This window comes from Astyanax mexicanus, chromosome 3 (assembly GCF_023375975.1).
Source record: "Astyanax mexicanus isolate ESR-SI-001 chromosome 3, AstMex3_surface, whole genome shotgun sequence".
NCBI classification, from domain to species: Eukaryota; Metazoa; Chordata; class Actinopteri; order Characiformes; family Acestrorhamphidae; genus Astyanax; species Astyanax mexicanus.
Window position 1 is genome coordinate 65117523 of NC_064410.1, and position 16430 is coordinate 65133952.

Consider the following 16430-nt stretch of genomic DNA (forward strand, 5'->3'; position numbering starts at 1 on the left):
ATTCTATGCTAAAACCTAATTCCTGTTACTTTCAGTCCTGTTACTCGAAACATAAAAAGTAACAGGAATGAGTTCCAGTAACAGGAATGAGTATTGTCCCCTGGATTATTGATTTATTAATGTAAATATAAGTTGATGTAAACCACTTTTTCCAATTCTGTTTGATTCATCATTTATCCATTTGTTTAACACATTGCAGGATAATAATAATAATAATAATAATAATAATAATAATAATTTATTAATAATAATAAATTTGATCAATTTCAGGTTTGGGTTTTCTCTTGGTCGTGTGTTCTATTGCTTTTATACAACAGTTACTTTTTTAATAAATAAATACAGAAAATAAATCGAAGAACTTTAATAAATTCAGTTTGAATATGCTTTAATATGGACTGAGCCTTCCGCCAAAAAGTAGTTCCACAAAACTGTAACAGAACTGAAACTTAACTACAAAACAGTGTATGGTTCATACAGACTAACACCACGAACGTTAGCTTGAAATCAGAATAGGGAATAAGTGAAGATGGTAACATTAGGAGCGTGAAATAACGCTAATACTCTCCTCTCCTGCTCCGTGGAGTCGTCCTCAGGTGAAAACTGCGAAATAGCATTTCTGCTTATTTTTGCTGGGTGGTGTTAGTGGTTTTAGCTAGCCGGCTGGACTGTGGTTAGGTTAGCGTAGATTCCTTTAGCTCAGCATTAGCTTAGCTTAGCCTAGCCTGGCTGGTTAGCGTTCTGGCTGTAAGACGGTATTAACCGAGCGATTTTCGTTCCCTTTTTTCCACGAAAGACGAGCCAGCGCAGCGGGTGAGCGTGCCGCGGCTGAGCGCTAGTCTGTGCTAAGCTAACGCTGCTGCGGGTGTCCTGTGTATATACACCGTTACTCGGCAACGCGTCGGCGGAGTGATACAGGTTTAGTGTGAGAAGGCCGTGATGTTATCACGAATTTCATCACGGCTAGGTCACTTCTCAACCAATCAGATTGTGAGGTCGGAACTAACTGTTGTATAAATATCAGTTATTTGAACATGCAGTCAAACATTTCTTTAAAATAAAGACTTTCTTGAGAGAAAATCAAAGGAATTAATGGACTTGTTTTTAAACATGTTTTTTAAATGTTACATGAGTTTTGGTAACAGGACTGAGGGAAACGTTAACATCACCAGAAGTCTATCTTTACTGTATAATGTATATGTTTGTTATTTATTGTATTGTTATTAATTCATTATTGTCTGTGTTTGTTTGTTATGTGGATGTGTTTGTTATTTAATTGTCCATTTTACGATGAAACCAAGGAAAAATGTGTTGCTTTGGCGTAATATTAAAGCTTAATTCTATTCTATTCTATTCTATAAATAAAGGCACAGAACATCATTTAGTGCTGAAGAGAGTTAAATCAGAACAGGAATTTAACACAGAAAGATCTGATTTAATGTTGAAAACCTGTATAATATATCCCTATTATCTTTATTATATAATCTTAAATTCAGGATTTATTTACAGCACTTTGATTATAGATGAACTGAAAGCATTCTGGGTGATAGCTCTGATTCCTGGACTCCACTCGTACAGTTTCAGCACATCCCTAAACACAACAATCACACACAAACATACGCTTATTATTATACCTGATTCTGTACAGAATATGATTTATAATCATTTATTAATGATTTAATCAATAAAATTCAGATCAGAAATACCTCAGGGGGCAGGATCAGCATTCCACACGCATTACAGACTGCAGCAACAGACCTGAAATATATCATATATAATCATAATAATAATAATAATAATAATAATGCTCGCTATCACCTGAATTCTGATCACCTACAGCTGTAGCTAGTTATTGATTCCCCTCCCCTGTACCCGATGGTCTCTGTGTGTTTAGTTCTGATCTTCTGGACGTTTCTCTTCTCTCTGTTTGTTGGTTTTGTATTTTTACAGCAGGCAAGTTCAGACCAGCTCTGCAGCAAATCCATCAAACACAAACACATACCACTGTCTGGAGGTTCTGGGGGCGGGGCTACAGGGACACAGGCTACAGCTGAAATCTGATTGGCCCCCTGAAGTTCCCCTGTCCTGTCACTCATCTGTCTTACACTAACTGTAATGAGATAAATAGATATGTTCAGTGTGATTAAAGCTTATGTAAGCTCAGATGTTTTTAACTGATAGTATTTGTGAAAAAATAAAAATGGTTTAAAAATGAATAAAATGCTGAATTTTTGAGAAAGTTTTGTCTGTATACGGTAAAAATGCAGGTAAAATTGGGAAGGAGATATTTGTGTTTTATATTTTTGTGTAAAACTTATTTGGAACGAAATTAAACAATTTAAACAAGTTTTACACACAAAAATATAAGCTTTAATAAATTAACAAAAGTCCATAAATCATCCACTAAAATCCATTAAAAAATCCACGGAAAATATATAAAAAGATCCACACAAATCTAAACAAAATCCAGAAAATTCATAAAAATCTATAACAAATCCACATGAATCTATAATATATAAATAATTTTGTGGCCCCTTTAAAATCCTAGATCCTCTACTGATAACATTATGGATTATATTTTAATCTGGATTCAGGTTTTAAACCGTATCAGATCAGTTTAGATGGTGTGACTCCAGTTTGATTAATGTAATATTAAATAAATGTGTTCATTAATTAACTGTAGGTAATATAAAGGGTCTCACCTCTGGAAGTCTTTAATGCAGTATATCTGATTTTCAGCATCAACGCTGAATAGCGCCCCCTGCAGGCTGTGTTTACAGATTACACAGTGAAAACAGTCCGGGTGGAAGGATTTCCCCACAGCCTGAATCACCTGCACACAGATCACCATCACCACAGCATCACTATTACACACTAATCACACTCTACAACAGATCATCACCACAGCATCACTATTACACACTAATCACACTCTACAACAGATCATCACCACAGCATCACTATTACACACTAATCACACTCTACAACAGATCATCACCACAGCATCACTATTACACACTAATCACACTCTACAACAGATCATCACCACAGCATCACTATTACACACTAATCACACTCTACAACAGATCATCACCACAGCATCACTATTACACACTAATCACACTCTACAACAGATCATCACCACAGCATCACTATTACACACTTATTACACTCTACAACAGATCATCACCACAGCATCACTATTACACACTAATCACACTCTACAACAGATCATCACCACAGCATCACTATTACACACTTATTACACACTCTACAACAGATCATCACCACAGCATCACTATTACACACTAATCACACTCTACAACAGATCATCACCACAGCATCACTATTACACACTTATTACACACTCTACAACAGATCATCACCACAGCATCACTATTACACACTAATCACACTCTACAACAGATCATCACCACAGCATCACTATTACACACTAATCACACTCTACAACAGATCATCACCACAGCATCACTATTACACACTAATCACACTCTACAACAGATCATCACCACAGCATCACTATTACACACTAATCACACTCTACAACAGATCATCACCACAGCATCACTATTACACACTAATCACACTCTACAACAGATCATCACCACAGCATCACTATTACACACTAATCACACTCTACAACAGATCATCACCACAGCATCACTATTACACACTTATTACACTCTACAACAGATCATCACCACAGCATCACTATTACACACTAATCACACTCTACAACAGATCATCACCACAGCATCACTATTACACACTAATCACACTCTACAACAGATCATCACCACAGCATCACTATTACACACTTATTACACTCTACAACAGATCATCACCACAGCATCACTATTACACACTAATCACACTCTACAACAGATCATCACCACAGCATCACTATTACACACTAATCACACTCTACAACAGATCATCACCACAGCATCACTATTACACACTAATCACACTCTACAACAGATCATCACCACAGCATCACTATTACACACTTATTACACACTCTACAACAGATCATCACCACAGCATCACTATTACACACTAATCACACTCTACAACAGATCATCACCACAGCATCACTATTACACACTTATTACACACTCTACAACAGATCATCACCACAGCATCACTATTACACACTAATCACACTCTACAACAGATCATCACCACAGCATCACTATTACACACTTATTACACACTCTACAACAGATCATCACCACAGCATCACTATTACACACTAATCACACTCTACAACAGATCATCACCACAGCATCACTATTACACACTTATTACACACTCTACAACAGATCATCACCACAGCATCACTATTACACACTAATCACACTCTACAACAGATCATCACCACAGCATCACTATTACACACTAATCACACTCTACAACAGATCATCACCACAGCATCACTATTACACACTTATTACACACTCTACAACAGATCATCACCACAGCATCACTATTACACACTTATTACACTCTACAACAGATCATCACCACAGCATCACTATTACACACTTATTACACTCTACAACAGATCATCACCACAGCATCACTATTACACACTAATCACACTCTACAACAGATCATCACCACAGCATCACTATTACACACTTATTACACACTCTACAACAGATCATCACCACAGCATCACTATTACACACTTATTACACTCTACAACAGATCATCACCACAGCATCACTATTACACACTTATTACACTCTACAACAGATCATCACCACAGCATCACTATTACACACTTATTACACACTCTACAACAGATCATCACCACAGCATCACTATTACACACTTATTACACTCTACAACAGATCATCACCACAGCATCACTATTACACACTTATTACACTCTACAACAGATCATCACCACAGCATCACTATTACACACTTATTACACTCTACAACAGATCATCACCACAGCATCACTATTACACACTTATTACACTCTACAACAGATCATCACCACAGCATCACTATTACACACTTATTACACACTCTACAACAGATCATCACCACAGCATCACTATTACACACTAATCACACTCTACAACAGATCATCACCACAGCATCACTATTACACACTAATCACACTCTACAACAGATCATCACCACAGCATCACTATTACACACTAATCACACTCTACAACAGATCATCACCACAGCATCACTATTACACACTAATCACACTCTACAACAGATCATCACCACAGCATCACTATTACACACTTATTACACTCTACAACAGATCATCACCACAGCATCACTATTACACACTAATCACACTCTACAACAGATCATCACCACAGCATCACTATTACACACTAATCACACTCTACAACAGATCATCACCACAGCATCACTATTACACACTAATCACACTCTACAACAGATCATCACCACAGCATCACTATTACACACTAATCACACTCTACAACAGATCATCACCACAGCATCACTATTACACACTTATTACACACTCTACAACAGATCATCACCACAGCATCACTATTACACACTAATCACACTCTACAACAGATCATCACCACAGCATCACTATTACACACTAATCACACTCTACAACAGATCATCACCACAGCATCACTATTACACACTAATCACACTCTACAACAGATCATCACCACAGCATCACTATTACACACTAATCACACTCTACAACAGATCATCACCACAGCATCACTATTACACACTTATTACACTCTACAACAGATCATCACCACAGCATCACTATTACACACTAATCACACTCTACAACAGATCATCACCACAGCATCACTATTACACACTAATCACACTCTACAACAGATCATCACCACAGCATCACTATTACACACTAATCACACTCTACAACAGATCATCACCACAGCATCACTATTACACACTAATCACACTCTACAACAGATCATCACCACAGCATCACTATTACACACTAATCACACTCTACAACAGATCATCACCACAGCATCACTATTACACACTTATTACACTCTACAACAGATCATCACCACAGCATCACTATTACACACTAATCACACTCTACAACAGATCATCACCACAGCATCACTATTACACACTAATCACACTCTACAACAGATCATCACCACAGCATCACTATTACACACTAATCACACTCTACAACAGATCATCACCACAGCATCACTATTACACACTAATCACACTCTACAACAGATCATCACCACAGCATCACTATTACACACTTATTACACACTCTACAACAGATCATCACCACAGCATCACTATTACACACTAATCACACTCTACAACAGATCATCACCACAGCATCACTATTACACACTAATCACACTCTACAACAGATCATCACCACAGCATCACTATTACACACTTATTACACTCTACAACAGATCATCACCACAGCATCACTATTACACACTTATTACACACTCTACAACAGATCATCACCACAGCATCACTATTACACACTTATTACACTCTACAACAGATCATCACCACAGCATCACTATTACACACTTATTACACTCTACAACAGATCATCACCACAGCATCACTATTACACACTTATTACACTCTACAACAGATCATCACCACAGCATCACTATTACACACTTATTACACTCTACAACAGATCATCACCACAGCATCACTATTACACACTTATTACACACTCTACAACAGATCATCACCACAGCATCACTATTACACACTTATTACACACTCTACAACAGATCATCACCACAGCATCACTATTACACACTAATCACACTCTACAACAGATCATCACCACAGCATCACTATTACACACTAATCACACTCTACAACAGATCATCACCACAGCATCACTATTACACACTAATCACACTCTACAACAGATCATCACCACAGCATCACTATTACACACTAATCACACTCTACAACAGATCATCACCACAGCATCACTATTACACACTAATCACACTCTACAACAGATCATCACCACAGCATCACTATTACACACTAATCACACTCTACAACAGATCATCACCACAGCATCACTATTACACACTAATCACACTCTACAACAGATCATCACCACAGCATCACTATTACACACTTATTACACTCTACAACAGATCATCACCACAGCATCACTATTACACACTAATCACACTCTACAACAGATCATCACCACAGCATCACTATTACACACTAATCACACTCTACAACAGATCATCACCACAGCATCACTATTACACACTTATTACACTCTACAACAGATCATCACCACAGCATCACTATTACACACTTATTACACTCTACAACAGATCATCACCACAGCATCACTATTACACACTAATCACACTCTACAACAGATCATCACCACAGCATCACTATTACACACTTATTACACTCTACAACAGATCATCACCACATCATCACTATTACACACTTATTACACTCTACAACAGATCATCACCACAGCATCACTATTACACACTAATCACACTCTACAACAGATCATCACCACAGCATCACTATTACACACTTATTACACTCTACAACAGATCATCACCACAGCATCACTATTACACACTAATCACACTCTACAACAGATCATCACCACAGCATCACTATTACACACTAATCACACTCTACAACAGATCATCACCACAGCATCACTATTACACACTAATCACACTCTACAACAGATCATCACCACAGCATCACTATTACACACTAATCACACTCTACAACAGATCATCACCACAGCATCACTATTACACACTAATCACACTCTACAACAGATCATCACCACAGCATCACTATTACACACTTATTACACACTCTACAACAGATCATCACCACAGCATCACTATTACACACTAATCACACTCTACAACAGATCATCACCACAGCATCACTATTACACACTAATCACACTCTACAACAGATCATCACCACAGCATCACTATTACACACTTATTACACTCTACAACAGATCATCACCACAGCATCACTATTACACACTAATCACACTCTACAACAGATCATCACCACAGCATCACTATTACACACTAATCACACTCTACAACAGATCATCACCACAGCATCACTATTACACACTTATTACACACTCTACAACAGATCATCACCACAGCATCACTATTACACACTAATCACACTCTACAACAGATCATCACCACAGCATCACTATTACACACTTATTACACTCTACAACAGATCATCACCACAGCATCACTATTACACACTTATTACACACTCTACAACAGATCATCACCACAGCATCACTATTACACACTTATTACACTCTACAACAGATCATCACCACAGCATCACTATTACACACTTATTACACACTCTACAACAGATCATCACCACAGCATCACTATTACACACTTATTACACTCTACAACAGATCATCACCACAGCATCACTATTACACACTAATCACACTCTACAACAGATCATCACCACAGCATCACTATTACACACTAATCACACTCTACAACAGATCATCACCACAGCATCACTATTACACACTAATCACACTCTACAACAGATCATCACCACAGCATCACTATTACACACTAATCACACTCTACAACAGATCATCACCACAGCATCACTATTACACACTAATCACACTCTACAACAGATCATCACCACAGCTTAATAGTTCCTATTTTGATTAGTTTCGTTTATTATTATTATTATTATTATTATTATTATTATTATTATTATTATTATTATTATTATTATCATTATTATCATTATTATTATATTTTTATCTTTTATTTACTATTATTTTAAAATGATTAATTGTAGTTATTATTTTCTTTATCATGTTAATCTCTGTGTTTGTTACCCTCAATGTACTTCTCAGTCAAAATACAGGTTAGTTGATTGATTGAAATAAAAGAAGTGTCTGAAGCTCCTATATTGATTGATTAATAATAATGTGTATTGGGACTGACCGTGTCGGTGATGATAAATTGTGTGGGGACTGACCGTGTCGGTGATGATAAATTGTGTGGGGACTGACCGTGTCGGTGATGATAAATTGTGTGGGGACTGACCGTGTCGGTGATGATGAATCCACAGGAATCACAGCGTTCAGTAAAGCTGAGTCTGAAACGCTGAACAGCAGAAACTCTGTTAGAACAAGAAAATCTAAATCACATTCCTCACAACAACCCCTCATCAACACCGCCCGAGGCCACGGATACACTACACACACACACACACTCTACAACTACACAACAAATCTAATACAAAAAACTCATCATCTAAACAAGAGGAGATACTTTGAAGAATCTAAAATATATAAAACATATTCTGGCTTGTTTAATATGTTTTGTTTTGTTTATTAAATAATTCCATGTGTTTTTCTTCATAGTTGTGATGAGTTTAGTTTTAATCTACAATACAGAACATTTTAAAATAATGAAAAAACATTCATATAGATAGATAGATAGATACTTTATTGATCCCCGGGGGGAAATTCTTGGCATCCAGCAGCAGGTTACACAATACACAAAGTTAAAAAAGATAAAATATAAAGATACATATAAATACAATAAAATAAGAAATAGAATATACAGTGTAAATGTACAGTCTTCGTGTGTGTGTGTGTGTAATGGAGATGGAGAATGGAGGTAGTGCAGTTGAACACAATAGACAGTGAACACCAGTTGATGTGCATAAAGTGAGGATAACTGATGTCAGCCAAACAGAAAGTGCAAATACACAGTTATATAATAATTTAAATTAAATTAAGCAGTGCAAAAGATACGTAAACAGTAGATGAATTAACTAGTGAATGAACTACTAGTGCAAAATATGGTAGAACTATAAAAAGTGTTCTAGGCATCAGCAAGTCTGAGAGTGTGTCCATAGCTGGGGGTGTGTCCATGGTGTGGCCAGAGTGGCCGGAATGAAAAAGTTTCACAGAGTCTTTAGCTTGCTGTGCTGAGAGGAGTTGAACAGTCTTATGGCCTGAGGAACAAAAGACTTTCGGAGTCTGTCTGTGGAGCAGGATGTTGGAATGTGTGAGAAAACAGACCCACCTGAAAATCCTCCTCACAGTATACCTGCCCAGACACACTGTAGAAACTCCGCCCCCTCAGCTTCTCACCTGCAGAGAGTGAAAGATAGAGAGATAGAAAGAGAGAGAGGGATAGAGAGAGAGAGAGGGAGAGATGTGAAACTACAAGCAGAGGAATGCTGTATGTACGTAACTCTTCCTAAGCCCCGCCCCCTTCACCTAAGACAGGTGTGAGAGCTGCCCCTGCTGGTGGAGAGCACTTACTGCAGGTACAGCAGGTGAAGCAGGTGTCGTGGTAGAGCTGCCCCATCGCCCAGCAGGCCTGCCCCCTGCCCCGAACTGCCCCCCCGCACTTCACACATTCACCTGCAGGGGGAGAACTTCACATTAGAGACTGTCTTTACAATATAAAAATAAATAAAAAAATTTTTTAGTTTTACTCCATTTTTCTTTACAAACTGTAAAACCAATTTCCTCTATTACTGTAATACTACTAACAGTAAGAGGACTCCGCCTCTTCATGATCTACTGTACTCTCTCTCTCTCTCTCTCTCTCTCTCTCTCTCTCTCTCTCAGACTCGGACCAAAGAGTATATGTTACAGCATATAGAATAAAACTGGAATTAATATAGGTTATGTTTTTACCTGCATGTTTAACAAAGCAAATAAATATACAGCTCTGTTTAAAAAATGAAGAGAGTACTTCAGTTTCTGAATCAGTTTCTCTGATTTAGCTATTTATAGGTTTATGTTTGAGTAAAATGAACATTGTTGTTTTATTCTATAAACTACAGACAACATTTCTCCCAAATTCCAAATAAAAATATTCTCATTTAGAGCATTTATTTACAGAAAATGAGAAATGGCTGAAATAACAAAAAAGATGCAGAGCTTTCAGACCTCAAATAATGCAAAGAAAACAAGTTCATATTCATAAAGTTTTAAGAGTTCAGAAATAATCAATATTTGGTGGAATAATCCTGGTTGGTTTTTTATCACAGTTTTTTTATGCATCTTGGCATCATGTTCTCCTCCACCAGTCTTACACACTGCTTTTGGATAACTTTATGCTGCTTTACTCCTGGTGTAAAAATTCAAGCAGTTCAGTTTGGTGGTTTGATGGTTTGTGATCATCCATCTTCCTCTTGATTATATTCCAGAGGTTTTTAATTTGCTAAAATCAAAGAAACTCATCATTTTTAAGTGAAATCTTATTTTTACAGAGCTCCATGTTGTGCAGAAAATGTTTATAATAAAGTTTATTTACTGTAAAGATTTACTGGGCATATGAATGGAGTTCTGAATGAGACTGTATGGGCTGACCTAAACAAAGTTAACTCATACAGTAATTAACCAATTAACTAATTAGCCAATTAATTAACACATTAATGTATAAATGCTGAGATTATTATAAATAACAGATCTCACCAAAGCAGCAGCCGGGGTCTGACTGAGGGTCCATACTTACTGTCCTCCCAATACTAACGCTCTCTCTCTCTCTCTCTCACTCTCTCTCTCTCTCTCTCTCACTCTCTCTCTCTCTCTCTCTCTCTCTCTCTGTAGTGAGTCTATTTTAGCTGTGCAGTCAGACAGCTGTCTGTAACAGGAGAAGCTGGGGTTAGTGTGGGCCAGAGAGAGAGAGAGTAAAACTTGAGTAATACTATTTATTATATTTATACACTAAATGTATAAAAGTATTGGGACACTTTATTTTTTTGTTTTTTTATTTTTTTTATTAATTCTTATTATTTTTATTTATTTACTTAAACATGTTAAATGTAGTAAACAATAGTAAACAAAAAGCTCATACAGAATATTATATAGAAAAGAGAAAAACAGTCTTATGTAGTCCCTGTCAAAAGGAATTTCACAAAACAAAAGTGCAAAGGTCAATCATTAACAGGAGTGAGTTCCAGTAACAGGAGTGACTTTTTTTGTAATAAATATGAATTATTTGAACGTGCAGTCTAAAACCATTTCTTTAAAATAAAGAGTCAAAATTAAAGGAATTTGTGGATTTTACATGAAACATGAGTTCTGTAAACATCTTCAGATTAGAAACCATGTAGAAAATGAAATAAAGCAGCCTGAGTTCATCAGTACATGTTTTGAATAGTTAAATATGTGTGTTATTAGATTCAGAGTTTAGGTTTAATTTGTAAGAGTCACAACAAACAAATGACCCCCATTCGGTGGAATGGTCCAAATAGCTAATGCTAACACAGCTAAACACTTATACAGTGTGTACCATTGGGCTTGGTGTATATAGGATGTATATATTTGTCTTTTTAGTTTGGAAACAGAGACTGAATCACTATACTGCCTTGTTAGTGAGGTACTGTAGTATAGTGTAGTGTAGTGTAGTGTAGTATAGAGTAGTGTAGTGTAGTGTAGTGTAGTGTAGTGTAGTATAGTGTAGTGTAGTGTAGTGTAGTGTAGTATAGTGTAGTGTAGTTTAGTTTAGTGTAGTGTAGTGTAGTGTAGTATAGTGTAGTGTAGTGTAGTGTAGTGTAGTATAGTGTAGTGTAGTGTTGTGTAGTATAGTGTAGTGTTGTGTAGTTTAGTGTAGTGTAGTGTAGTGTTGTGTAGTATAGTGTAGTGTTGTGTAGTTTAGTGTAGTGTAGTGTGGTGTAGTGTAGTGTTGTGTGGTATATTGTAGTGTAGTGTAGTATAGTGTAGTGTTGTGTAGTTTAGTGTAGTGTAGTGTAGTATTGTGTAGTATAGTGTAGTGTTGTGTAGTTTAGTGTAGTGTAGTGTGGTATAGTGTAGTGTAGTATAGTGTAGTGTTGTGTAGTGTAGTGTAGTGTTGTGTAGTATAGTGTAGTGTTGTGTAGTGTAGTGTTGTGTAGTATAGTGTAGTGTTGTGTAGTGTAGTATAGTGTAGTGTTGTGTAGTGTAGTGTTGTGTAGTATAGTGTAGTGTTGTGTAGTTTAGTGTAGTGTAGTGTAGTGTTGTGTAGTATAGTGTAGTGTTGTGTAGTTTAGTGTAGTGTAGTGTGGTATAGTGTAGTGTTGTGTAGTTTAGTGTAGTGTAATGTGGTATAGTGTAGTGTAGTGTAGTGTAGTGTAGTGTAGTTTAGTGTAGTGTAGTGTAGTGTAGTGTAGTGTTGTGTAGTATAGTGTAGTGTTGTGTAGTTTAGTGTAGTGTAGTGTAGTGTAGTGTTGTGTAGTATAGTGTAGTGTTGTGTAGTTTAGTGTAGTGTAGTGTGGTATAGTGTAGTGTAGTGTAGTATAGTGTAGTGTTGTGTAGTTTAGTGTAGTGTAGTGTGGTATAGTGTAGTGTAGTGTAGTGTGGTGTAGTGTTGTGTAGTGTAGTGTTGTGTAGTTTAGTGTAGTGTAGTGTAGTGTAGTGTAGTGTGGTGTAGTGTAGTGTGGTATAGTGTAGTGTAGTATAGTGTAGTGTTGTGTAGTTTAGTGTAGTGTAGTGTGGTGTAGTGTAGTGTTGTGTGGTATAGTGTAGTGTAGTATAGTGTAGTGTAGTGTGGTATAGTGTAGTGTAGTGTAGTATAGTGTAGTGTTGTGTAGTTTAGTGTAGTGTAGTGTAGTGTGGTATAGTGTAGTGTAGTGTAGTGTGGTGTGGTGTAGTGTTGTGTAGTATAGTGTAGTGTAGTTTAGTGTAGTGTAGTTTAGTGTAGTATAGTGTTGTGTAGTGTTTTGTAGTGTAGTGTGGTGTGGTGTAGTGTTGTGTAGTGTAGTGTAGTATAGTGTAGTGTAGTGTAGTGTAGTGTAGGGTAGTGTAGTATAGTGTAGTGTAGTGTAGTATAGTGTAGGGTAGTGTAGTATAGTGTAATGTAGTGTAGTATAGTTTAGTACAGTGTAGTGTTGTGTACTGTGGTGTAGTGTAGTGTAGTATAGAGTAGTGTAGTGTAGTGTAGTGTAGTATAGAGTAGTGTAGTGTAGTTTAGTGTAGTTTAGGGTAGTGTAGTATAGTGTAATGTAGTGTTGTGTAGTGTAGTATAGTTTAGTACAGTGTAGTGTAGTGTAGTGTTGTGTACTGTGGTGTAGTGTAGTATAGAGTAGTGTAGTGTAGTGTAGTATAGAGTAGTGTAGTTTAGTGTAGTATAGTGTAGTGTAGTGTTGTGTAGTGTTTTGTAGTGTAGTGTGGTGTAGTGTTGTGTAGTGTTGTGTAGTGTAGTGTAGTGTAGTATAGTGTAGTGTAGTGTAGTGTACTATAGTATAGTGTAGGGTAGTGTAGTATAGTGTAATGTAGTGTAGTGTAGTGTAGTATAGTTTAGTACAGTGTAGTGTAGTGTAGTGTAGTATAGTTTAGTACAGTGTAGTGTAGTGTAGTGTTGTGTACTGTGGTGTAGTGTAGTGTAGTATAGTGTAGTGTAGTGTAGTATAGAGTAGTGTAGTGTAGTGTAGTATAGAGTAGTGTAGTGTAGTATAGAGTAGTGTAGTGTAGTATAGAGTAGTGTAGTGTAGTGTAGTATAGAGTAGTGTAGTGTAGTGTAGTATAGAAAAGTGTAGTGTAGTATAGAGTAGTGTAGTGTAGTGTAGTGTAGTATAGAGTAGTGTAGTGTAGTATAGAGTAGTGTAGTGTAGTATAGAGTAGTGTAGTGTAGTGTAGTGTAGTATAGAGTAGTGTAGTGTAGTGTAGTATAGAGTAGTGTAGTGTAGTGTAGTATAGAGTAGTGTAGTGTAGTATAGAGTGGTGTAGTGTAGTATAGAGTAGTGTAGTGTAGTGTAGTATAGAGTAGTGTAGTGTAGTGTAGTATAGAGTAGTGTAGTGTAGTATAGAGTAGTGTAGTGTAGTATAGAGTAGTGTAGTGTAGTGTAGTATAGAGTAGTGTAGTGTAGTGTAGTATAGAGTGGTGTAGTGTAGTATAGAGTAGTGTAGTGTAGTGTAGTATAGAGTAGTGTAGTGTAGTATAGAATAGTGTAGTGTAGTATAGAGTAGTGTAGTGTAGTATAGAGTAGTGTAGTGTAGTGTAGTGTAGTATAGAGTAGTGTAGTGTAGTGTAGTGTAGTATAGAGTAGTGTAGTGTAGTGCAGTGTAGTATAGAGTAGTGTAGTGTAGTGTAGTGTAGTATAGAGTAGTGTAGTGTAGTATAGAGTAGTGTAGTGTAGTGTAGTATAGAGTAGTGTAGTGTAGTGTAGTATAGAGTAGTGTAGTGTAGTGTAGTATAGAGTAGTGTAGTGTAGTATAGAGTAGTGTAGTGTAGTGTAGTGTAGTATAGAGTAGTGTAGTGTAGTGTAGTATAGAGTAGTGTAGTGTAGTATAGAGTAGTGTAGTGTAGTATAGAGTAGTGTAGTGTAGTGTAGTATAGAGTAGTGTAGTGTAGTATAGAGTAGTGTAGTGTAGTGTAGTATAGAGTAGTGTAGTGTAGTGTAGTGTAGTATAGAGTAGTGTAGTGTAGTGTAGTGTAGAGTAGTGTAGTGTAGTGTAGTGTAGTATAGAGTAGTGTAGTGTAGTATAGAGTAGTGTAGTGTAGTGTAGTGTAGTATAGAGTAGTGTAGTGTAGTGTAGTATAGAGTAGTGTAGTGTAGTATAGAGTAGTGTAGTGTAGTATAGAGTAGTGTAGTGTAGTGTAGTGTAGTATAGAGTAGTGTAGTGTAGTATAGAGTAGTGTAGTGTAGTATAGAGTAGTGTAGTGTAGTGTAGTATAGAGTAGTGTAGTGTAGTGTAGTGTAGTATAGAGTAGTGTAGTGTAGTGTAGTGTAGAGTAGTGTAGTATAGAGTAGTGTAGTGTAGTGTAGTGTAGTATAGAGTAGTGTAGTGTAGTATAGAGTAGTGTAGTGTAGTGTAGTATAGAGTAGTGTAGTGTAGTGTAGTGTAGTATAGAGTAGTGTAGTGTAGTGTAGTGTAGTGTAGAGTAGTGTAGTGTAGTGTAGTGTAGTATAGAGTAGTGTAGTGTAGTGTAGTGTAGTATAGAGTAGTGTAGTGTAGAGTAGTGTAGTGTAGTGTAGTATAGAGTAGTGTAGTGTAGGCAACAAGGCAGCATGTGTTGGTTTGAGACGCACCCGGTATCTGGGAGGAGGGTTAAGATGATTATGGCGCTGTGCTTCCCTCTAGTGGTCAGGTGATGTTACTGCATGAGCCATTTAGGATAGGTGTGTGTGTGTGTGTGTGTGTGTGTGTGTGTTAGGACCTGCTGTACCTGTTGTGTAAGTGGTGTAAGGGCTGAATGTTGAGTACAGACCCCGGAGGCGTTTACTTTCAGTAGGAATGCTCGCTGGTTGGGCGTGTAGAAACAGAACCCTGTAACTAATGCTTTTCTTTATTATTATTATTATTATTATTATTATTATTATTATTATTATTATTATTATTATTATTATTATTATTATTACTATCACCACAA

At 36.8% G+C, this 16430-nt stretch overlaps 1 protein-coding gene across 1 annotated transcript; it reads right to left on the reverse strand.

Annotated features, from left to right (window-relative positions):
- Positions 1-568: 568 nt before the first annotated feature.
- limd1b (LIM domains containing 1b) lies at positions 569-10508 on the reverse strand. Its single transcript, XM_049475672.1, has 6 exons — positions 10391-10508; positions 10149-10216; positions 9159-9218; positions 2700-2830; positions 1704-1755; positions 569-1588 (listed from the first exon to the last, which is right to left on the reverse strand). The coding sequence occupies exons 1-6, from the start codon at positions 10434-10436 to the stop codon at positions 1490-1492; spliced, it is 456 nt and encodes a 151-aa protein (XP_049331629.1). The 5' UTR covers positions 10437-10508; the 3' UTR covers positions 569-1489.
- Positions 10509-16430: the final 5922 nt, after the last annotated feature.